The 23,827-nt window shown below is 43.1% G+C and overlaps 1 protein-coding gene across 1 annotated transcript in view; it reads left to right on the forward strand.

Moving 5' to 3' along the window:
- The first annotated feature begins 9,746 nt into the window (after window positions 1-9,746).
- The window catches only part of ube2ql1 (ubiquitin-conjugating enzyme E2Q family-like 1), a 45,834-nt gene continuing 31,753 nt past the window's right edge, over window positions 9,747-23,827 (forward strand). Inside the window, exon 1 of the mRNA XM_048560151.2 lies at window positions 9,747-11,349. Coding sequence (XP_048416108.1) covers window positions 10,636-11,349 — 714 coding nt within the window. The 5' untranslated portion in view covers window positions 9,747-10,635. The remainder of the gene's footprint in view (window positions 11,350-23,827) is intronic.

The raw sequence follows: 23,827 nt of genomic DNA on the forward strand, positions 1-23,827 counted from the left end.
CCGCCCAAAGAGGATCCCCCTCGTTCTCACACACCACCCCACCAGCCTCCGGATACAACGCATCATCCTCCGACACTTCCGCCATCTACAATCCGACCCCACCACCCAAGACATTTTTCAATCCCCACCCCTGTCTGCTTTCCGGAGAGACCACTCTCTCCGTGACTCCCTTGTTCGCTCCACACTGCCCTCCAACCCCACCACACCCGGCACCTTCCCCTGCAACCGCAGGAAATGCTACACTTGCCCCCACACCTCCTCCCTCACCCCCATCCCAGGCCCCAAGATGACATTCCACATTAAGCAGAGGTTCACCTGCACATCTGCCAATGTGGTATACTGCATCCACTGTACCCGGTGTGGCTTCCTCTACATTGGGGAAACCAAGCGGAGGCTTGGGGACCGCTTTGCAGAACACCTCTGCTCGGTTCACAACAAACAACTGCACCTCCCAGTCGCAAACCATTTCCACTACCCCTCCCATTCTTTAGATGACACATCCATCATGGGCCTCCTGCAGTGCCACAATGATGCCACCCGAAGGTTGCAGGAACAGCAACTCATATTCCGCTTGGGAACCCTGCAGCCTAATGGTATCAATGTGGACTTCACCAACTTCAAAATCTCCCCTTCCCCCACCGCATCCCTAAACCAGCCCAGTTCGTCCCCTCCCCCCACTGCACCACACAACCAGCCCAGCTCTTCCCCTCCACCCACTGCATCCCAAAACCAGTCCAACCTGTCTCTGCCTCCCTAACCGGTTCTTCCTCTCACCCATCCCTTCCTCCCACCTCAAGCCACACCTCCATCTCCTACCTACTAACCTCATCCCACCTCCTTGACCTGTCCGTCTTCCCTGGACTGACCTATCCCCTCCCTACTTCCTCACCTATACTGTCCTCTCCACCTATCTTATTTTCTCTCCATCTTCGGTCCGCCTCCCCCTCTCTCCCTATTTATTCCAGAACCCTCACCCCATCCCCCTCTCAGATGAAGGGTCTAGGCCCGAAACGTCAGCTTTTTTGCTCCTGAGATGCTGCTTGGCCTGCTGTGTTCATCCAGCCTTACATTTTATTATCTTGGATTCTCCAGCATATGCAGTTCCCATTATCCTTCTCCATTATCTTTTTTCCTGACATCCAAGTGGATCAGACTTGCCAAACCTGCTTTCATTCTTCCACCACTTGAGTTCTGAGGCTGTATATCTCATCACTACCTCAACAATATAATCCACATGTACACTGACAACATCCGATCACTTCACTACCATCAGTGCTAGATAGATCAGAATATATTCAGCTAAATATTGCAAATATTAAAGCCATTTTCTACTGCTCTGACACAAACTCCATTCCCGTGGCTACTGGATCCACCCTACTCCCTTGTAAATGTCTGATGCAAAATTTGAAAGTTTGGAAATTCGTTCTCATTTTTGACCCAGTGATGAGATTCCAAACAAATATCTATGCTGTCACTCCAAAACATCACCTGTCTGCACCCACCTCAGTTCATTTGCGGCTAAAACTTTCATTTATGTCTTTGTTACCTGTATAATTGATTATTCCACAGCAAATCCAACCACAGCTTCACACATTGTGCTCTTCACAAACTGGAGGCAGTCCAAAGCTCTGCTGCCACACCAAGTCCCTTTTACTCATCTGTGCCCAACTAGCCTATACTCAGTTAATTAGTGCCTCAAGTTTGAAATTTTCACAGCCATTTTAAACCGCTCCATGGCCTATCTCCTCCCTATAACAATCACAGTAACCACTTAAATCCCAACAACCTCTATGGTTTCTGCACTCTTCCAATTCTAACCATCTGGGGATCTCCAATTTAATTGCTCATTATTGATCAGCTCCAATCTAATCAAATTCATTCTATAAAACATATACACCTACTTCTAGATCCTCTTTCTTGCTGAACCAGTAACAAAAATATCAGTAACAAAAGAGTGGATCAAAAACTAGGAATTCTGCACTGAGGAACTAACATTATGACTTCACTATCTACAAGGTACAAGCCAGGGCTCCCCATGACCTGGAGCTCCAGCAGCCCTCAGGAAACTCTACACCATCCAGCACAAGGCAGCTGACTTGATTAGCACCACATCTAACACCTTCAATATTGAACAAAAACAAATTTCCTGGAAAAGCTCAGCAGGTTTAGCAGCATTTGTGAAGGGAAAAATAGAATGAACATTTTGGGTCCAGTGACCCTTCCTTAGGACCAATGGTGGCTGTTTATATGCAAAAAAAAGGGGAGGTGTGTGGGATAGGAAGTAAATGACAGGATAGAGCCTAAAGAGGGAGGAGAGCAGTTAGACAGATAAAGAGTTGATAATGATATGGCTAGGAGGATGACTAGTTGTTAATGGGGACTGTTAGTGACTAACAACAGGTGGTGTGTAACAGCAAGCTATGTGGTAACAAAGCACATCCCTCACCTTCCTGGACCTCTCAGTCACAATCTCAGGCAACCAGCTAGAAACTGATGTCCATTTCAAGCCCACTGACTCCCACAGCTACCTAGAATACACCTCCTCCCACCCAGCGTCCTGCAAAAATTCCATCCCAAAAAGAAACTATTCCCAATTCCTCCGCCTCCGCCACATCTGATCCCAGGATGAGGCATTCCACTCCCGCACATCCCAGATGTCCACGTTCTTCAAGGACCGCAACTTCCCCCCGCAGTGGTCGAGAACGCCCTTGACCGCGTCTCCCACATTTCCCGCAACACATCCTTCACACCCCGCCTCCACCACAACCGCCCCCCAGAGGATCCCCCTCATTCTCACATACCACCCCACCAACCTCTGGATACAATGTACTATCCTCCGACACTTCCACCATCTACAATCCGACCCCACCACCCAAGCTATTTTTCCATCCCCACCCTTGTCTGCCTTCCGGAGAGACCACTCTCTCCGCGACTCCCTTGTCCGCTCCACACTCCCCTCCAACCCCACCACACACGGCACCCTCCCCTGCAACCGCAGTAAGTGCTACACTTGTCCCCACATCTCCTCCCTCACCCCTATCCCAGGCCCCAAGATGACCTTCCATACCATGCAGATGTTCACCTGCACATCTGCCAATGTGGTATACTGTATCCATTGTACCCGGTGTGGCATCCTCTACATTGGGGAAACCAAGCGGAGGCTTGGGGACCGCTTTGCAGAACACCTCCGCTCGGTTTGCAATAAACAACTGCACCTCCCAGTTGCGAACCATTTTAACTCCCCCTCCCATTCCTTAGACAACATGTCCATCATGGGCCTCCTGCAGTGCCACAATGATGCCACCCGAAGGTTGCAAGAACAGCAACTCATATTCCGCTTGGGAACCTTGCAGCCCAATGGTATAAATGTGGACTTCACAAGCTTCAAAATCTCCCCTCCCCCCACTGCATCCCAAAACCAGCCCAGCCTGTCTCCACCTCCCTAACCTGTTCTTCCTCTCACCCATCCCTTCCTCCCACTTCAAGCCTCACCTCCATTTCCTACCTACCACCTCATCCAGTCTCCTTGACCTGTCCGTCTTCCCTGGACTGACCTATCCCCTCCCTACCTCCCCACCTATACTGTCCTCTCTACCTATCTTCTTTTCTGTCCATCTTTGGTCCACCTCCCCCTCTCTCCCTATTTATTCCAGTTCCCTCTCCCCATCCCCCTCTCTGATGAAGGGTCTAGGCCCGAAACGTCAGCTTTTGTGCTCCTGAGATGCTGCTTGGCCTGCTGTGTTCATCCAGCTTCACACTTTGTTATCTTGGATTCTCCAGCATCTGCAGTTCCCATTATCACTGGTAACAAAGCCTGGTGTGTGGGGTAGGGTGCTGGGACATAGAAGAGTTTAGGCCCTAAAATTATTGAACTTGATTTGAGTCCATAAGGTTGCAGGGTCCCCAAGCAGAAGATGGTGTGTTGTTCTTGCAGCTTGCACTGAGCTTTGCTAGAACACTGCAGCAAGCCAGAGACAGAGATCTTGGCCAGGGAACAGGGTGCTGAGTACCATCCACAACATTCACTGTAGAAATTCGCCAAAGATTGTTAAACGGCACCTTCCAAACCTATGACCACTTCCATCTAGAAAGACAAGGGCAGCAGATATGTAGGAACACCATCACCTGCAGGTTCACCCCCAGCCATTCATCATTATGATTTGGAAATGTAGCTCCGTTCCATCAACATTGCTGGATCAATGTCCTGGGCATTGTGGGTTTACCTAGACAAGGATTGCAGTGGTTCAAGAAGGCAGCTCACCAACACCTTCTCAAGGGCAATTTGGAACAGGCAAAAAAGGCTGGCACAGCCACATAGTGACATCTATGCCCCACAAGTGAATAAAAAAAGTTGACGTAATGTCCTGCAAAGAGTTTTAGACCTGATGTCTGAGATCATCGCTTTTCTTAACTCAAGGAATGAAATATGTGGTGAGCTGTCAGACAATGAGTGGTTGCTTGACTTTGAGTAAATTACAGATGAAATGTGAAACCTGAATGGGCTGAACCATGTGCTGCAGGGAAAGGACAGAGACAGCACATCTGATCACATCTGTAAACGTATTCAAATTGTAACTGGTCTATGGTCCGCCTAATTTAACAAAAATAAAATTTTGCAATGCTTCCAAGTCAGGAGAAAAACTAGAAAAATGCCAAAGACAGAAAAAAATTGTTCTATTTGGAATACCTATGTGCAAATCCTGAGGAACTTAGCAGAGGAATTCAACAGGCAATTTCAGGAATTAGGTGTGGTGGAACAAATCATTATGTTTGTCTCAAATCCATTCCTTCAAGTAGATATTGGTGGGTTGATTACCAAATTCCATCAGCTATTTGATTTACAAAGCAGTGGAACAAATGTGGAGATAGTTACTCTGCAAAATGATATTGAGTTGAAAATAAGATCAAGGTACAGTGACTTCGGGTGACTTGGAAACAAGATAAAAATATTCTCATCCTGTGGTTTTAAGGTGAAAGTTTACTTTGTGTTGTCTATTTAAAACAAGTTAGATAACTCTGACCAGGATGTCATGTAGTATTTCCCCAGGTGTCCCACAATACCGAAGCATTAAATCACTACAAACAGTACCAATGAAAAACAGTCCCAACTTTATTTGGAAACTAGTTACAATAATCTTTTAATACTAGATTTACTGAATAGCGGACAAAATAAAGTAATCGTATGTATATTATATGTATGGTTTTGGAATTATATAGCAATAAAAATAAATTGTTTATTGTAATATTTTATTTGTAGTAGATGCAGGGCTGCACTTAAATTCAGAAAGTGATCTGCTGCTTTAAAAACATTTGAGACCACTGTTGCAGAGGGGTCTTCATGAAGGTGGCTCATTGCCACAAGCAGTGAACAAATTTTTAAAAACTTTTAAGAAGTTACAAGTTCTAGGCACCAACAAGATTCAAAGCAGAAATTGAGTTAAAGCAAAAAGCTGTGGTGTGAAAATACTTATGATGTAGGGAGAAGAAAAAGCATTTTGTAAGTCTCTCTTCCAGTTTCACCCAGATATCTGCCACTCACCAGAAAACATCTTGGCGAACCCCTGATGCATTGGCCATTACAATTAGACTCATTCACACCCAGTATTGCTCAGATTTCAAATGCAATAGACTAGTTTATATTTAATAACAGACCCTCAGCAACAACCTCTCCTTTTCCTTTCCCTACACTCCAGCTCGCTGTCCCAGCCATGGCCCTAACTTTACATTCCTGCCCTCCCTACCACAATAGCAGCAGTGTGCATCATCTAAAAGATGCATGGCAGAAGTTCACCAAGTCTCCTATGACAGCATCTTCCAGACTCACAATCATTACCATCTGGAAGGACAAAGTCAGCAGATAGAAGGGAAAACCACCATGTAAGTTCCCTTATAAGCCAATTACCATCCTGAGTTGGAAATATATCATTGCTCCTTTACTGTCACTGGGTCAAATTCCTGGAACTCCCTTGCTAATAACACTGTGGGTGTATCCTATACCAAATGGACTGCAGTAGTTCAAGAAGACAATTCACCACACTTTCTCAAGGGCAACCAGGAATAGGCGATAAATGCTGGCCCAGCCAGTGATGCCCAAATCCCCAAATGTGAAGAAAAGGATTAAAGTCTAATTGATTAATCTCAGTGTTCTAGAAAGTTCCAGAGCCTATCAATATGTTTTGGTTGAAAGAATCATTTGATTTGATATGACTTCATAGTGTCTGCTACTGCCTGGGACAAATTAAATAAAAAGTAAATTCAAGAGAGCGGTCACATTACCAAAGCTCAAATCTTGAAACTGAACCCCAGCTTAATTGCAAAGTTATGAATGTGCAATGAAATCGCACTAAGTCAAATTGAGGTGAAGGACACTCCTGTTGTAGCGATGTCTTCATCCATTCTGCCAGCAGAATGGGAAACCCATTAGTTGGAAACTCATGATCAGCCAAAGTTCCAGACTGGTAGATCCAGATGAGCCAAATCTTTGCATGCTTATCATATGACTGTGCCAGACTATAGACAAGAAGCTATGCCAACCTGGAGGGTGAAATCACAGGTAAAGTTTTGTCACTGGATGGCTGAACCCATTCATAACCATGCACACACTGTTTTCTATGTGGCCAGAGGGTGGCAGTTACTGGCAGCAATGACAAATTATTGGCTGCAAAATGGGCAGACACATGGCAAATGAATTTCAATTCCAAGAAATATGAGGTAATACAGTTTGGTAGAAGAAACATGGAAAGACAAAAAGGCTCAATGGTACAACTTTGAAAAGAGTACAGGAGCAAAGGGACTGAGGAGTTCACATGCATAATTCTCTGAAGGTGGCAAGGTAAATTGAAACAGTCGTTAAGACGACTTATAGCATCCTTGGGTTTATAAATAGAAACACAGAATATAGAAGCAAGGAAACGATGCTATGCCTCTACAAATCATTGGTCAGACTACATTTGGAGTATTGTGTTCAGCTCTGGGCACCTTATTTAAGGAAGGACATTATAGCCCTGGAAAAAGCGCAAAGGAGATTTACTAGAATGACATCAGAAATAAGGGATTTTAGATTCAAAGAAAGATTAGAGAAATTGGGCTCCTGACAATAAGAGACTGGCGACAAACAAGTACGTTATCCTGCCATTCAGGGCCGTGGCAGGAGCACCAAGGTCATTCACCCAGAATTCAGGGCCCGCAGCAGAGGCAGCAATCGTTAATGGCAACACCACTGACAGCGGACTCTACAAGATGGCGGTACTGGCAAAGCAAAATCTGCAGCCAAAGTAGGACTCGTGGCCCAGTGGCACCCTGCCTGGCAGCAGAGGCAGGGTCTCTTAGATCCAGGGTGAGTGTGGGTTCAGTGGCATTAGCAAAGTGGTCCAGCAGTGAAGAGGTGGCACCTAAAGTGGGGCAATTTCTACATTCTACATTGGTGGGTCAGGTGCAGGTGGTGGAGCTCTCCCTGGAGGCCTAGATACCAGCATGTACTGAGTCAGAAAGATTGATAGTCTGAACTTTTTGCCTCATTATTTTTAGAAATTATTCCTATAACCTATAATGTTGGACTGTTTGTTTCTTTACTTTTCTAATTTTTTTTTGTTTCCTAAGAATTATCTTTAATATCTGAACCTTTATACTTAAGATGATGCTGTAATGTGGTGATTGTAAACTTTTCACTACTCATTTGAGCACATGTCACAATAATACTAATTCAATTCAATTATTTTACTTGGAACAGAGAAGATTAAACGGTGGCCTTATTGAGGTGTTCAAAATTACATAAAGAAAGATATTCTGTTTCCACTAGTTGGTATGTCAATAACTAGAGATCACAATTTCAAGATCGTAAGCAACAGAGCAAGGAGTATATAGAGTAGAAACTTCTTTACTCAAGGGTGCTATTAGGATTTTGAATGTGTTGCATGGGAGAGTGTGGAGGTGGGTTCCATAAGAGATTTCAAAACAGAGCTGGATATATACTTGAAAGTGATTAATTTTCTGAGCTATAGAGATAGGGCTGGAGAGTGGGGCAACTGGGTAGCTCTTTTGGGAGTTGTTACTGTCACAATGGGTCAAATTGTCTCATTCAGTTCTGTAAAATTATATGGTTCAATTATTCTATTGTTTGTAATAGCTGAGATCCCAGCACTAATTTCTGCTAACTTGAAAATATTTAATTGATGTCTACTTTTTTCTCTATCCCATGCATCCTCCATATTCACTTTCCCAATATCTACCATGTTTATGGACTAGTAGTCCAATGGCACAGACTAATGGTCAGAGGACATGGGTTCAATATCCCATGGCAGTTCTGCAATCTGAATTCAGTTGATTAATAAATCTAGATTGATAAATTAGTCTCAGGAACACTGACAGTGAAAATATTAGATTGTCGCTTTCTGTACTGTACATTCTATGATCTATAAATGCATTTGAATCTAGAAGAATAATATCCACAAGGGAACCGTTCTGTTTTTTTAAATTTATTGTTATTTATTCATGGGAGGAAGGCATTTCTGGCTAGGCCAGCATTTACTGCCCATCCCTAATTGCCCAGAGGGCAGTTATGAATCAACTACATTGCTGTGGAGTCCACATTGTCTGGAGTCACATGTACGCCAGATCAGTTAAAGATGGCAGTTTCCTTCCGTGAAGGAAAATAGTGAACCAATTGGGCTTTTTCCCAGCAACCACCAATGGATTCATGGTCATCATTACACTGTTAATTCCAGATATTCCTTGAATTCAAATTCCACCAGCTGCCATGGTAGTATTCAAACCCAGGTCCCCAGGACATTGCCTGGCTCTTTGGATTAACAGTCCAACGATAATACCATTAGGGCATTGTCTCCCCAATGCCACAAATCAACCAAGATGGGTGAATGATAACCGGGGTCCAAATCATCCTTCCCCACCCTGGAGCTCAGCAATTGGAGGTGTCCCATGTGGAACCATAACAAACTGGGGAGACAACCTAGAGTTTGGGTGTAACAACAGCGTAGCAGTGTCTTCTTCTACAAAAATTCTAACAATTCACCAAGGTTCCTCAGATAACACCATCCAAACCCACAACCTCTACCATCTACCATCAACCTCTACCAAAAAGTGCAGCTGATGTATGGAATACCATCATACAATCCTAACTTGGAACAGTATCACCATTCCTTCAAAAACCTGGAACCCCTTAGAAAGAGAACTGTGGGTGTACCAGTGGTTCCAGAAGGCAAATTAGCACATATGAAGGATAATTAAGGATGGACAAAAAATGCTATGAATGAAAACAAAAAAAATCTGAAAATTTATACCCCTTTTCTGAGGTTTTGACCAATTGTCTTGATATCCCTTTAAGTAGCTCAATGTCATTTATTTTGTCTGGTTATTGATCCTATAGGAAGCCTTGTGATGTTTCACAATGCATGGTTGCCATATAAATGTAAGTTGTTTTATTATCGTTTATTACTTAGTAATGATGAAATGATTATAGGTTAGACGCTCCTTTTTGGTTTCATGGGCATTTTCAAGGGGACTCTTTTAAAGGAGAATGTTCGGTAAACCCTTTTTTAAAAAATTGGTGAAGTAATGCGAAATAGAAGACGAATGATTTTTCCATTACAGTTGAGATAATGCGCAATGAAACCTTTTTTTGGCTGTATTTGTGTCCTATTGCGTACCTGCAAACAAAGCTGGATAAAATTTGCCAAACGCTTTTCTGTGGAATTAAAACAGACGGCTGTGCTCCCTTTTAAAGTCCGAATGCAGTACCCCTGTTCAGAGGGTATGATTTTATTGAACAAATTCTAATTAATTCCTCCGCGCCTCCAACAGTTCTCGCAATACCGCCCGTAATCCCGTATTTTCTTTGTGCTGCCAACGACTTTAACAAAAAAAATTGTCATGCAAACAGCTCGGAGGCACACAAAGGTGCCGGATTGGACAGTTTTAACTGGTGCATAGAAAATCGAGTGAATGTTGAGGTGTCAGATGCACTTTGAATTTAGATCTAAGCGAAGGCCTTTTTATTCTCTCCCTCTCTTTCCGGATTCGTGCTGGTGATAAATCTTAGCACGATGTTGACGTAGGAGGCAGCAGTAGGGGGAAGGCTGACGTGCAGTCGGTGTTTAATATACCGAAGCTGCGTATCGAACGTCAGGACCGGAGCCGCTAGTGCACAGGCAGCTTCTCGTGGGCAGTGAGAGCCGCGCACAGCCGCAATGACAAGCGTCCACAGCCCGCCCGCGAGCTGATCTGCAGCCAGCGAGACATCCATCTCCTCACAACCCCGCTACGGCTCCCAGCAGCACGGTGCTGGGCTGGAGCTTCATCTCTTTTTTAAAAAAAAATCACACGCGCACACAGAAAACTGGAGTTTATTTTTTCGCAAGATCAGGAGGGAGAAGTCGGAGGAGCCACAAAAAGAACATCGTGCAGCAGCTTCTTCGAAGAGTCTACTGCGAATTGATTCTTCTGTTAAGCTGACAGACGTTTCCTTATTCTATGGATGGGATTTTTAAAATGATTTTGTTCTAACGTGTATGAGCTGCGTCAAACAGCATTTTTTGTTCTTTGCGTTGATCATTCTACTTTTGAATACGGTTATTTGAAAGGTTTCTCTTCTGAAGAAAACTCTTGTCGATTCTCCGAGAGATGGCTACCCTGCTTCGAAAAATTGGTCTAATTCGCCTCCACGATCGAGACACGGATGGTGCAAAACACCAAGGCTCCCGCAAGGCGCCTAAAAGCAGCAGCCAGAAAAACGCCAACAAGCAGTGTAACTCTTCAAGCAACGAGAGCATCCTGCTCCAGTCTGACCACCACCACTACCACAATAACCATCAGCAGCAACACAGCCACAAGAGATCCGAGCAACCACCCTCCTCCACCAAGGACAGCAACAAGGACAAGCAGCAGGCCGGCAGCAAGGTGCCCCCGGCCGGCAGCAGCAGCTCCATCCCCGGGCAACCCCCCAACAAGCAACATTGCGCTCAGGTCCGCAGCCGCAGGCTCATGAAGGAGCTGCAGGACATCCGCAAACTGACCGATCACTTCATCAGCGTGGAGCTGGTGGACGACAACCTCTTCGAGTGGAATGTCAAGCTGCTGCAGGTGGATAAGGACTCGGCGCTGTGGCAGGACATGAAGGAGACAAGCACCGAGTGCATCCTGCTCAATCTCAACTTTCCGGATAACTTCCCCTTCTCCCCGCCCTTCATGAGGGTGCTGAGCCCTCGGCTGGAGAACGGCTACGTGCTGGACGGAGGGGCCATCTGCATGGAGCTGCTAACCCCGCGGGGTTGGTCCAGCGCCTACACTGTCGAGGCAGTCATGAGGCAGTTTGCAGCTAGCCTGGTCAAGGGACAGGTAAGGGTTGACACACATATATCTCCCATTGCAAGGAATCAAAAAAACGAATAGTTGTAATAGATATACGTAAGACCAACAAAACTGATTATTTCCTTTCTCTTATTTTGCCCAGTTACAAGCAAGTACGTCTTGCATTAAAACATTCATTGTAGGTACTCAGTGCATTGCTGTTTATCAAACCTCAGACTTGCAGATGTGAGTATTAACCTCATGCCAGGTATGGGTTTGCTAGATGCCCACATGCAACCTGTCCTTTGATCAGCCATGTATACTAGGAAGCAACCAAGTCTTGCTTCATAATGCAGGCATATTTATTAGAATGAACACTTTTTGACTGAATTTTATTACTTTGTAATTTATTTTACCTTGAAGATGCAAATGCAGGAAGGTTACTTGATCTAGGAATTAATGTAATTTTACAATTAAACAATGATTGAGGAGTGAATGCAGATGTTTTTCATACAAATGATATGTGTACAAATTCACCAATTGTAAATATAATTTCTTAGACAATTAAAATATTAGCTGTTGCATGCTCTCACTGTTTTTGTAGTGTGTTAATGAAAGCTGGATCTAGTACAGTTTGATAGATGTGCTATTTGGCACACCTCATTGCATTTCCCTCCCGAAATTCCACTGCCTGTTTACTTCACTCTGCTCCTTTAGCAAAAACCTCGACCCTGTCTTTAGCTGGCTTTTTGTTTATCTTTCATAACATCATCTTCCTTAAGGACCCTGTATTCACCTATCAGTGAACTGTCTGGCATGCCTCATGCTTATGGTGCAAACTGTGTAGTAGTACCAGTGAAAAAAGAACACACAACTTTCAGTCTAGCTCTAACAATGCCCACAGCGAAATAGAAAACATTGATTTTAATTTTATATTATATCAGCTGAAGTAACAAAAATTATATTGTATAATTGGATTGATACATGTGAAGATCTTGTTCTTTTCTGCTATTTAACAAATATTTAAATGTTATCTTAATCAATTATAGCATAGAGCAACACTCACATCTAACGTAAGTCAAAAGTAGGACTACTAATTATTGTTAGCAACTGAAAATGGAAACAAAACATTTTTAACCAATTACATTTTCTTTTTCCCACTGAACTCAACAATATTATCCAGTTCAACTCTGGGGTGCTTGTATCTGAAATTTCAAACGACAGTCAAGTGACCAGGTTTAAAATACAACTTTCTATCAAAAGGCAAAAACTAATCAGATAGCATTTAATTTTACCAATTAATTGATAGTGTGTGGCAAGTGCCAGTTAAAATTTGATATGAATGATGTTAATTATGCATCCTCGTTAAACGAGCAAATATACAGTAGTTGTCCTCATATGCGAAATCAATATTTATTAGTTTAAGTGTATGCATCACCTCACGGGATTTCGGACAATAGCCCACTTTCCCAATTATTGGATGTAAAAATGGATGAGACACCAAGTAACGTTACAGGTATGCTTGATGTTTAGATAATTTTTTAAAAAAAAACTCATTACTACATTTCATCCAGGAAAGCAAGGGTCACTTTTAGCACAACAGTTGATTTACTACTCTAGATCTCTTAATATTGTTTTATCAAAAACAGTACGATTGTTAAAACTGCACCAGGCCTCAGTTGGACCACAGCTAACATACAAGAAAGGGACCAAGGGACCAACTAGCATGATTTTTTGTATTCTTCAGATTCACAGAGCATAGATAAATTGTTGTCCAGATATCACTGTCCTGTTCAATTTTCTTGCAAAACTGTTGATTATTATTAGATTGTGACAGAGACTGTAATAGAATTATTTTGCTGCCATGAATAATTACTGATAAGAGCCATTAAAAGCAGCGGGAATAGGGCATTTGGACAAAGGACAAAGAGTTAGTTTCACAATTATCTACTTTTCCACAAAAGAAAATTCGTATTTTGAATTATTCAGATTGTTTTCACAGAAGACCCATGAGCTGTTGCCGTATTAGCAGACAAGCGGAAGTGAAGTCCTACATTCAGCTAATAGTTGAATCATCCGAGAGAGAGAGAGAAAGAAGGAACATAGAACATTACAGCGCAGTACAGTCCCTTCGGCCCTCGATATTGCACCAACCTGTGAAACCAATCTGAAGCCCATCTAAAATACACTATTCCATTATCATCCATATGTTTATCCAATGACCATCTAAATGCCCTTAAACTTGGCGAGTCTACTACTGTTGCAGGCAGACATTCTACACCCTTACTACTCCCTGAGTAAAAAACCTGCCACTGACTTCTGTCCTATATCTGTCACCCCTCAGTTTAAAAGCTATGTCCCCTCGTGCTAGCCATCACCATCCGAGGAAAAAGGCTCTCACTGTCCACCCTATCTAATCCTCTGTTCATCTTGTATGTCTCTATTAAGCCACCTCTTAACCTTCTTCTCTGTAACAAAAGCAGCCTCAAGTCCCTCAGTCTTTCCTCACAAGACCTTCCCTCCATACCAGGCAACATCCTGGTAAATCTCCTCTGCACCCTTTCCAATGCTTCCGCATCCTTCCTATAATGCGGCATCCAGAACTGTATGAAATACTCCAAGAGCGGCCGCACCAGAGTTTTGTACAGTTGCAACATGACATGGCTCTGAAACTCAGTCCTTCTACCAATAAAACCTAACACACCGTACACCTTCTTAACAACCCTATCATGATGACGATGGAATTTGTTGCAAGTAAATTTGTCTAGAAATAATCTAGTTCAACTTCCCTCCATTTACCAACTGCTAGAGTGGAGGAAGAAACACAGTTAACATACAAGATCAATGATCTTGCATCCGAAGTAGAAAATGTTAGAAACGTATGATCAATGTTTAAGAAAGTATAAAGACAGAGAAAGGGATAAGACAGGAAAACAAAGACCTGTTAGATGGACTTCCTGAGTTTCTCCAGCATTTTCTGTTTAATTTCGGATTTCAGCATCCACATTATTTTGCTTTAAATAGAAGTCTCCGACAGCATGGATTGGCGAGATAACTGAATTGACATGGTGCAAGGAGAAGTGAAATGATCGTGGAATAAGTAAAGAAACAAAAGAGGTGTCTAGCAAATGTGTCAATGGAAATAAGGCAGACATTACCTACATCTGATCTCATTTCTCAGACAATACTTAACAATGCTCCAAGTATTATCCAACTAGAGTCCACACAAGTTTAACTTCACTTCTTTGCTTCTTATTTCTGCCCCTCTAGGAGTAAAATGCAATTCTTTATTTGCCATTGGTAGCATTTATGGCTACCTTTAATGGTGCTGTATCTGTATCCCCAGATATTTATTCCACTTTCATTTTTATACACTTAAGTTTATTTTTAGTTCAGGCAACATGCTGTCCCTCCTATGTTGAAAACCCTATCTATTAAATATCAAAGTAATATTTAAGTTATCAGCAGCGGTCCTTTCCCAGAATCAAAGACACAGCAGGCAGAAGTCCCAGTTTCTGAAAGCTGCTGGCCAGTCAGACACTGGCAGTATCAATTGCAGACATTACCAGTGGAAATGATGGCACCCACAACCCCTTGCTGGGACCTACCTGACTGACCATGCAAGCTCAATCACTTACCGAGGTTGTGTAACCTCCTTCATGGTGACTGCCGCAGGCCAACTGCTGTCCCAAGAGCAACCACTATTCCCAGTGGTCCTGTTGTGACTGAAGAGTTTGCAGTGCCCCGATTGCAGAGACTCTTGGAGGCAGCATCCGCATCATTAAAGAGGTTGAAACTCTTCTACCAGGCTGTCAATTGTCTGATGACCTGTATGACCTATGGCTTGTATCATAGCTTCTGAAGATAGCCATTAATGGATTTACTGCGAGCTTTCTGGCCAACCATTAGGATTGTGACCACTGCCATTTAATGAAGTCTATGTTTTTGCTTTCTGTTGAAGTACCTTTTTTTGATGCCAGTGGGAGTTCTTACTCTGATCACTAACTAACTTGGAGACCGCTGCATTGTCATGATGCCCTTCTTAGTTGAAATATTGAGTTGAGGCTCCATTTACTTTCTTTGGTGACAGAAAAAGAGAGCAGAAAGTTGTGAGTTTCCTTCTCAGAATTGCAATGTAAAATTCTAATTATTAAAAGTAGTTGCACTGTTTATTCTTGTTATTCGGCTGTGCTCAAACAGATGCCAAGTTTACCTACAATAAAATCACATGGCAATGCAGATATTCTTTAAATTGTTCTGCTTTTTTCTTTGACTCCAATGGAGGTTTTGCCATCAGTTCTTTTTTAAAAATGCAGTGGTGTTTAATAGCTTTCAATTTCTTTTCAAGAAGTGAGACTTTTTTTGTAATTCTGTGCTTTCTCAGTAAGTACCTATGTATTCAGGAATTAGCTGTGGCTTAATTGTGAGGAGCGTATGAGCTAACATATGCACAGCTAAATTAAGAAAAACAATGAAGCACAGCTGGTTAATGGGTGTGTCTACCAATGTTAATATGGCTGTCTTGCATTGTCAGGATTAGAAACTTGCTGCTATTCAGTTCCGGCTAGTACCTCAACAATATTCCCTGCTTAAAAAGTAACATTGTAAATTCAAGACAAAATCACATAGAAGAGTGTTAAAATTCATAACAGTTTGGAACAATTTTTAAGAGGGTGCAAATGGGGCAAGTAGTCCATTTATGATAAACATAGTATCTCAAAGAAATAATTACTAACACAGTTAGAATGAGCTTGTTAAAAACTGCAAATCTAACATATTGCAATTTTCGTTGGAGAATCGTAGAGTCGGTTACTTAAAAGCAGTCACCTTAAATCGATTAAATGTGGAAAAATTGTAGACACTCACTGGATCATATTTTAGTTAATTAAATAAAAACAAGAAATAATGCATCTGGGCAATCTCATAGCATAGGTATTGGAGAACTTACCTCAACCAGAATCTACCAAATTAACATCAAAAATGGCTATACCTGCCTAATTATCATAGGTACTGAAGTAATGTCACAGGAATAGCTCCACTAGATGATTACATGTTCGAATCTTGGGCAGTCATACAAATTGCCCGCACCAGTTCTGAGTGAGGTAGCTCAGTGAAATTATTTTCTACATAATGGGACTTCGTTTTGTACCAGAGCAGGAAGAAATATTTGGCAAAACATATCCATAAATAATCTAGACCTTTATTTAAAACAATATAAAGTAGACTGAAAGGTAACCTGGTAGGATATATATGGGACGAGATTTTGTTTAATTATTGTCATTGGCATCAATGTCACCATGAACACTAATACTACCTTAAGGTTAAAGATCTGTTTACTCCATTTCAACACAATAAATAATAGCATTAGTAGTTGGATATTTAAATTTTGATTGACTTTATCATGAGACTGTATTTCTAAATTATCTTGAAACTCTCTTCATTCTCATGCATAATTATCAAGTTAGTTTGGAAACCATCAGATCGGAGAATTCATACATTAATGTTATTTATACCACTGACATGGATTTCTATATCAACATTATCTCTAACAGGGAACTGAGACCTAGGGATTAGCAATTTAGTCATAGAGGTCAACAGCACTGAGCAAAGCCCCTTAACCCCGTTGTCGCCACGCCATTCGAAAGCAACCACCCAACTATTCTAATTTAAACTTACTGTTGTAGATTCTTGACTGCACTGTAATTCTAATGCTGTTGCATATCTTTAACTCCCCCTCAACTAACATAGCAAAGACAATGCACATTGTCATTTTATTTTTCTTGAGGTAGAGGACAGGAATAGATACCGCATAGCATCTGCTAAACTAAAACAGTTGTGTCATATTTAGTGTTGTCACTTGTGAGCTAGATCTCCTACTAATGAAAATTAGCAATCCACTGAGATGGTTGGTCAACTAACATGACAGTGATAAAGCTTATTCAATTCCTTTATCCTTCTGAAATGCCTGGTTCTTTTTAAGACAGTAATATTCTTCATCTGAAAGGTATAACAAATATTAAATATTTACAACATAAGGGAGGTTTTAAAATTTTCACTTTAATCTCCACATGCATAATATATTACACTATATTTGACTTCCTGAGATGCTTGGAGTGATCTCTTTTGTAAACAAAAGCAACTACCATTTGAGATTTAGAAGGTTTGGCTAGTTTTATAAAACCATGGGAATACAGGTTGCAACAAAATATTCTCATCCTTCCTCTGCCCCATTATGCATACAGTATTTTTACAGTTAAGGCATACAGAAATCAAATGTGTAGAAGTAATTTCACGTGTATTGAATGATACGCGTTTTGGGTGAAGGAGTGGGTTAGAAGACTGTTCTTTATTTTTTTTTATTCCAACTTACAGTGTGAACACCACTGGCATGACCAGCATTTATTATGGTGTTAATTCCAACTCAGAGTAAAGTGCCTTTAAACTATCTGCTGGTACTAATAAAAATAATGGTACAGTAAGTTATTCAAGAAACATATTCACAATCAAAAGGTTAAATTGCTGTGTAGTTGACTTCTAAGAAATGATGTGTAGACTAAATAATCAGGTTAAAAACAGGCAAATGTGTAACATTGTAACAAAAACAGACAAATTCAGCAGGAATTGAAAGTAGGATACTGTTGAATGAAAATTATATTAACTCTACAAATCAGTACTTCTTGTCTATGTTACAGCCAGTGGGTATTTTGAATTTAGTCATTTAAGTACTTCATTGAAGACTCAAATCATATAACATATAGAGCTGCATCAGTTCCTTTCCTCCCTGATCTTACAGTGTTAAATTTATTCAGATTTCTGAATTGCCTTGATTACATGGTGTATGGAATAAATTCTGAAAATGATTATGGAAGGAATTTTCAAATCTCAGTACAAATATTCACTGTGATAATGGGAACTGCAGATGCTGGAGAATCCAAGATAATAAAATGTGAGGCTGGATGAACACAGCAGGCCAAGCAGCATCTCAGGAGCACAAAAGCTGACGTTTCAGGCCTAGACCCTTCATCAGAGAGGGGGATGGGGTGAGGGTTCTGGAATAAATAGGGAGAGAGGGGGAGGCGGACCGAAGATGGAGAGAAAAGAAGATAGGTGGAGAGAGTATAGGTGGGGAGGTAGGGAGGGGATAGGTCAGTCCAGGGAAGACGGACAGATCAAGGAGTTGGGATGAGATTAGTAGGTAGGAGATGGGGGTGCGGCTTGGGGTGGGAGGAAGAACAGGTTAGGGAGGCAGAGACAGGTTGGACTGGTTTTGGGATGCAGTGGGTGGAGGGGAAGAGCTGGGCTGGTTGTGTGGTGCAGTGGGGGGAGGGGACGAACTGGGCTGGTTTAGGGATGCGGTGGGGGAAGGGGAGATTTTGAAGCTCGAGAAGTCCACATTGATACCATTAGGCTGCAGGGTTCCCAAGCGGAATATGAGTTGCTGTTCCTGCAACCTTCGGGTGGCATCATTGTGGCACTGCTGGAGGCCCATGATGGACATGTCATCTAAAGAATGGGAGGGGGAGTGGAAATGGTTTGCGACTGGGAGGTGCAGTTGTTTGTTGCGAACCGAGCGGAGGTGTTCTGCAAAGCGGTCCCCAAGCCTCCGCTTGGTTTCCCCAATGTAGAGGAAGCCACACTGGGTACAGTGGATGCAGTATACCACACTGGCAGATGTGCAGGTCCTCTGGGGAGCCAGAGGTGGCGCCGATACAGTCATCAATGTAACGGAGGAAGAGGTGGGGTTTGGGGCCTGTGTAGGTGCGGAAGAGGGACTGTTCCACGTAACCTACAAAGAGGCAGGCATAGCTGGGGCCCATGGGGGGGCCCATGGCCACCCCTTTTGACTCCTCCCACTTCCTACAGACTAAGGGGGTGGCCATGAGCACCCGCATGGGCCCCAGCTATGCCTGCCTCTTTGTAGGTTACGTGGAACAGTCCCTCTTCCGCACCTACACAGGCCCCAAACCCCACCTCTTCCTCCGTTACATTGATGACTGTATCGGTGCCGCCTCTTGCTCCCCAGAGGAGCTCGAACAGTTCATCCACTTCACCAACACCTTCCACCCCAACCTTCAGTTCACCTGGGCCATCTCCAGCACATCCCTCACCTTCCTGGATCTCTCAGTCTCCATCTCAGGCAACCAGCTTGTAACTGATGTCCATTTCAAACCCACCGACTCCCACAGCTACCTAGAATACACCTCCTCCCACCCACCCTCCTGCAAAAATTCCATCCACTATTCCCAATTCCTCCGCCTCCGCCGCATCTGCTCCCATGATAAGACATTCCACTCCCACACATCCCAGATGCCCAAGTTCTTCAAGGACCGCAACTTTCCCCCCACAGTGATCGACAACGCCCTTGACTGCGTCTCCTGCATTTCCCGCAACACATCCCTCACACCCCGCCCCCGCCACAACCGCCCAAAGAGGATCCCCCTCGTTCTCACACACCACCCCACCAACCTCCGGATACAACACATCATCCTCCGACACTTCCGCCATCTACAATCTGACCCCACCACCCAAGACATTTTTCCATCCCCTCCCCTGTCTGCTTTCCGGAGAGACCACTCTCTCCGTGACTCCCTTGTTCGCTCCACACTGCCCTCCAACCCCAGCACACCCGGCACCTTCCCCTGCAACCGCAGGAAATGCTACACTTGCCCCCACACCTCCTCCTCACCCCTATCCCAGGCCCCAAGATGACATTCCATATTAAGCAGAGGTTCACCTGCACATCTGCCAATGTGGTATACTGCATCCACTGTACCCAGTGTGGCTTCCTCTACATTGGGGAAACCAAGTGGAGGCTTGGGGACCGCTTTGCAGAACACCTCCACTCGGTTCGCAACAAACAACTGCACCTCCCAGTCGCAAACCATTTCCACTCCCCCTCCCATTCTTTAGATGACATGTCCATCATGGGCCTCCTGCAGAGCCACAATGATGCCACCCAAAGGTTGCAGGAACAGCAACTCCTATTCCGCTTGGGAACCCTGCAGCCATATGGTATCAATGTGGACTTCACCAGCTTCAAAATCTCCCCTTCCCCCACCGCATCCCTAAACCAGCCCAGTTTGCCCCTTCCCCCCACTGCACCACACAACCGGCCCAGCTCTTCCCCTCCACCCACTGCATCCCAAAACCAGTCCAACCTGTCTCTGCCTCCCTAACCTGTTCTTCCTCCCACCCATCCCTTCCTCCCACCCCAAGCCGCACCTCCATCTCCTACCTACTAACCTCATTCCACCTCCTCGACCTGTCCGTCTTCCCTGGACTGACCTATCCCCTCCCTACCTCCCCACCTATACTCTCTCCACCTATCTTCTCTCCATCTTCAGTCCGCCTCCCCCTCTCTCCCTATTTATTCCAGAACCCTCACCCCATCCCCTTCTCTGATGAAGGGTCTAGGCCTGAAACGTCAGCTTTTGTGCTCCTGAGATGCTGCTTGGCCTGCTGTGTTCATCCAGCCTCACATTTTATTATCACAAATATTCACTGTAATTGTTTGTAGAGTTTTAAAATTTGTGACATGAGGGGCAATGGTTTACTGAGGGTCTAAGATCAAGATCAGCACACACTCCTGCATGCTTTCTGTCTGATCATGGAATTTGGGGGTCACTGGCCAGGCAGCATTTATTGCCCATCCCTAATCGTCCAGAGGGAAGTTAAGAGTCAACCATATTGCTGTGGGTGTGCAGTCACATGTAGGCCAGAATGGTGAGGATGGTAGTTTCCTTCCTTAAAGAGCATTAGCAAACCAGATGGGTTTTTCCCCAGCTATCGGCAATGGATTTGTGATTATCATTAGACTCTTAATTCCAGATATTTATTGAATTCAAATTTCACTATCTGCTTTGGCAGGATTCAAGCCCAGTTCGCTCGAACATTATTTGGGTCAACAGTCCAGCAGCAGTACCACTAAGCTGTCACCTTCCCCTTTTGACAAAGTGAAGGATGCAGCTCTATAAATCAACACCTGGCCACAGTCAAGTGTTGTATAAGGGATGAGGGATCTGAAAATGAGGAAGTGTGGTGGAGGCAGGTTTAATTGAAGAATTCAAGAGAGCATCGGATAATTATTTGGATCGAAAAAATGTGCAAATGTGTAGGGATAAAGCAGACGTTTATAATAGTGATGCTTGTTTAAAGAGCTGATACAGGCATGATGGGCTGAATGGTTTGCTTTTATGGCATTGCAATTCTGTGATAAACAACTGTGTTGGGACATTTTTGCAAATCTCCATTTGACTTCCTCACTTCAAGACTATATTTTGCCAAAGTATAATTGCATAACCTTTCATCAAGGGTCATGTATTCATATGTACTAAAGAATACTTGGCTGCATTTATGTGTAGAAGAATTCAACAACACACTATTTTCCCTACATCATTCACTGGAGGTGTCAAAATTTTCCTGTTCATGAGCAACAGCATCCTGTGGCAAGGCGAGAAGAAAAGAGAGCATGATTAATGAGAATGAGGGAAATAATTGGCCTCAGCCAAGTGCCCTGAGGCACACTTGCTGTTATTTTATATTTCGTTCACTTGCTGCTAATTGAATACCTCTGATAATGGTTCCCATCTGCTCCAGAGGTATGGAATAACATCTCTGAACAGATTGATAAAGAAAATACCTAGTCAGCTATTGCAGTAGTGCTCTTGTGGCACAGTGGTGGTGTGAAGCCAGGAGACCCAGTCTCAAGTCCAACATACTCCAGAGGTGTGTCTGAATAAGTTGATTGAAGATGTATAAATTTACTCTTCATTTAGGGAAGGGCTCTTGTAGTGCAGTGGTAATGTCCCTACCTCTGGAGCAGGTGGAACATGAACCCAGATTTTCTGACCTAGAGGTGTTTCATAACATGTCTGAACAGGTTGATTGAAACGCCGAGACAGCCATTGGCATCTGACACATATGTTCATTAAGAATGACAGCAATCCATTTGACAAGAATGTCACAAATAACTTTATCAACTGCTTCAGCGTAATTTTGAGATCAACCCTGTGAAAAGCCTTTGAAAGATCTGTTGTAATTCTTGAACTAGGTCCCAGCTCATTGGAACATTTACGAAAGAAGTTCACAGCATCAACCAAACAAACAGTAGATTCTCCATTTTCTAGTCCAGCTGACACAATGATGCAAGTCAAGGAGATGATCAATATGTGATGTAACCACTTAGTCAAGAAAATCTCTGCAATCTGAGAGAAGTAGTCCATCAAGAAGATGGATACAGTTAGACTAATGTTGATGGTTGCCGCTTGGGCACTGAAACAAGTACTTTTGCTTCTATTGATAGGGAACTACTCCCTCAGCAAAGGAAGTATTGTATGACATTAGTCTGGGTATCTAATGTCAGTTCTGTGATACCAAACAGGATGCTGGAAAAACTCAGCAGATCTGGCAGCTTTTATGGCGAGAAAAACAGTTAACCTTTTGAGTCTGATATGACTTTTTTTATAATTTCTGCAGAATCCAGGTGTGTGATAGCATGAGTCTACAATGCAAAAAGTAGCATGTATTGGTATTAATTGATTTTTTGGGGTAAATTCTACTAAAATGCCAAACTCAGACCAGATACAACATGGAGCCCACAAACCCAAGTTACTCTTTGTCCTACTCATCTAGCAACAACTGAGCTGCTGAATGTTAAATGCATTTTCAATGGCTAATTTAAGTTAAAGAAATTTCTCAGCTGTCGAGTAAATGAACTTAGATACAGACTTGAAAAACAAAATTCACCTTGAGCACAACATCAGTCTTTGAACTCCATCCACCTCCATGTGACTGTCTGATCCGGAACAAGCTATTTGCAATCTTGGTGTCATATTTGACTCCATCTTCAACTTCTGACTTCATATCCATACTATTACTAAGATAACCTGAACATCACCTGCTGAAACCTTTATCCATGCCTTTCTTTCCTCCTGAAGCAATTACACCCATGTCATACTTGTTTTCCTTCCATATTATACCATACAAAAACCTGGTCATCCAGAAATTTAGTACTGTATCCTTATACGTGTCAAATGCCACTCACTCAGCATTTTCATGCTCATGAGCTAAGATGTCACAGAATCATACAATGCCTACGGTGCAGAAAGAGGGCATTCAATCCGTCAAGTCTGCACTGACCCTCTAAAGACCATCTGCCCAAGACTCAGTCATCATTCACCCTATCCTCAAATTAACTATGACTAATCCACATAGCCTGCGCATCTTTGAATACTGCACATCACTTTAGCATGGCCAGTCCACCTCATGTGCACATCTTTGGACTGTGTGAGAGGAAACCCAAGCAGAAATGGAGAAAACATGCAAACTCCGTACAGACAGCCATCCAAGAATGGCATAGAGCCCAGGTATCTGGTGCTGTGAGGCAGTGTGCTAACCATTGAGCCACCGTGCCACCCTGTCTGCCTTTCAGCTGATACCTCAGTTTAGAGTTCTCATCATTTTCTCATCTTTGTTTGTTAAATCCATCCATGGTGTCATCGCTCCCTTTCTCTGTATCTCTCAAAAC

This window comes from Stegostoma tigrinum, chromosome 2, assembly GCF_030684315.1.
Source record: "Stegostoma tigrinum isolate sSteTig4 chromosome 2, sSteTig4.hap1, whole genome shotgun sequence".
Taxonomy (NCBI): Eukaryota; Metazoa; Chordata; class Chondrichthyes; order Orectolobiformes; family Stegostomatidae; genus Stegostoma; species Stegostoma tigrinum.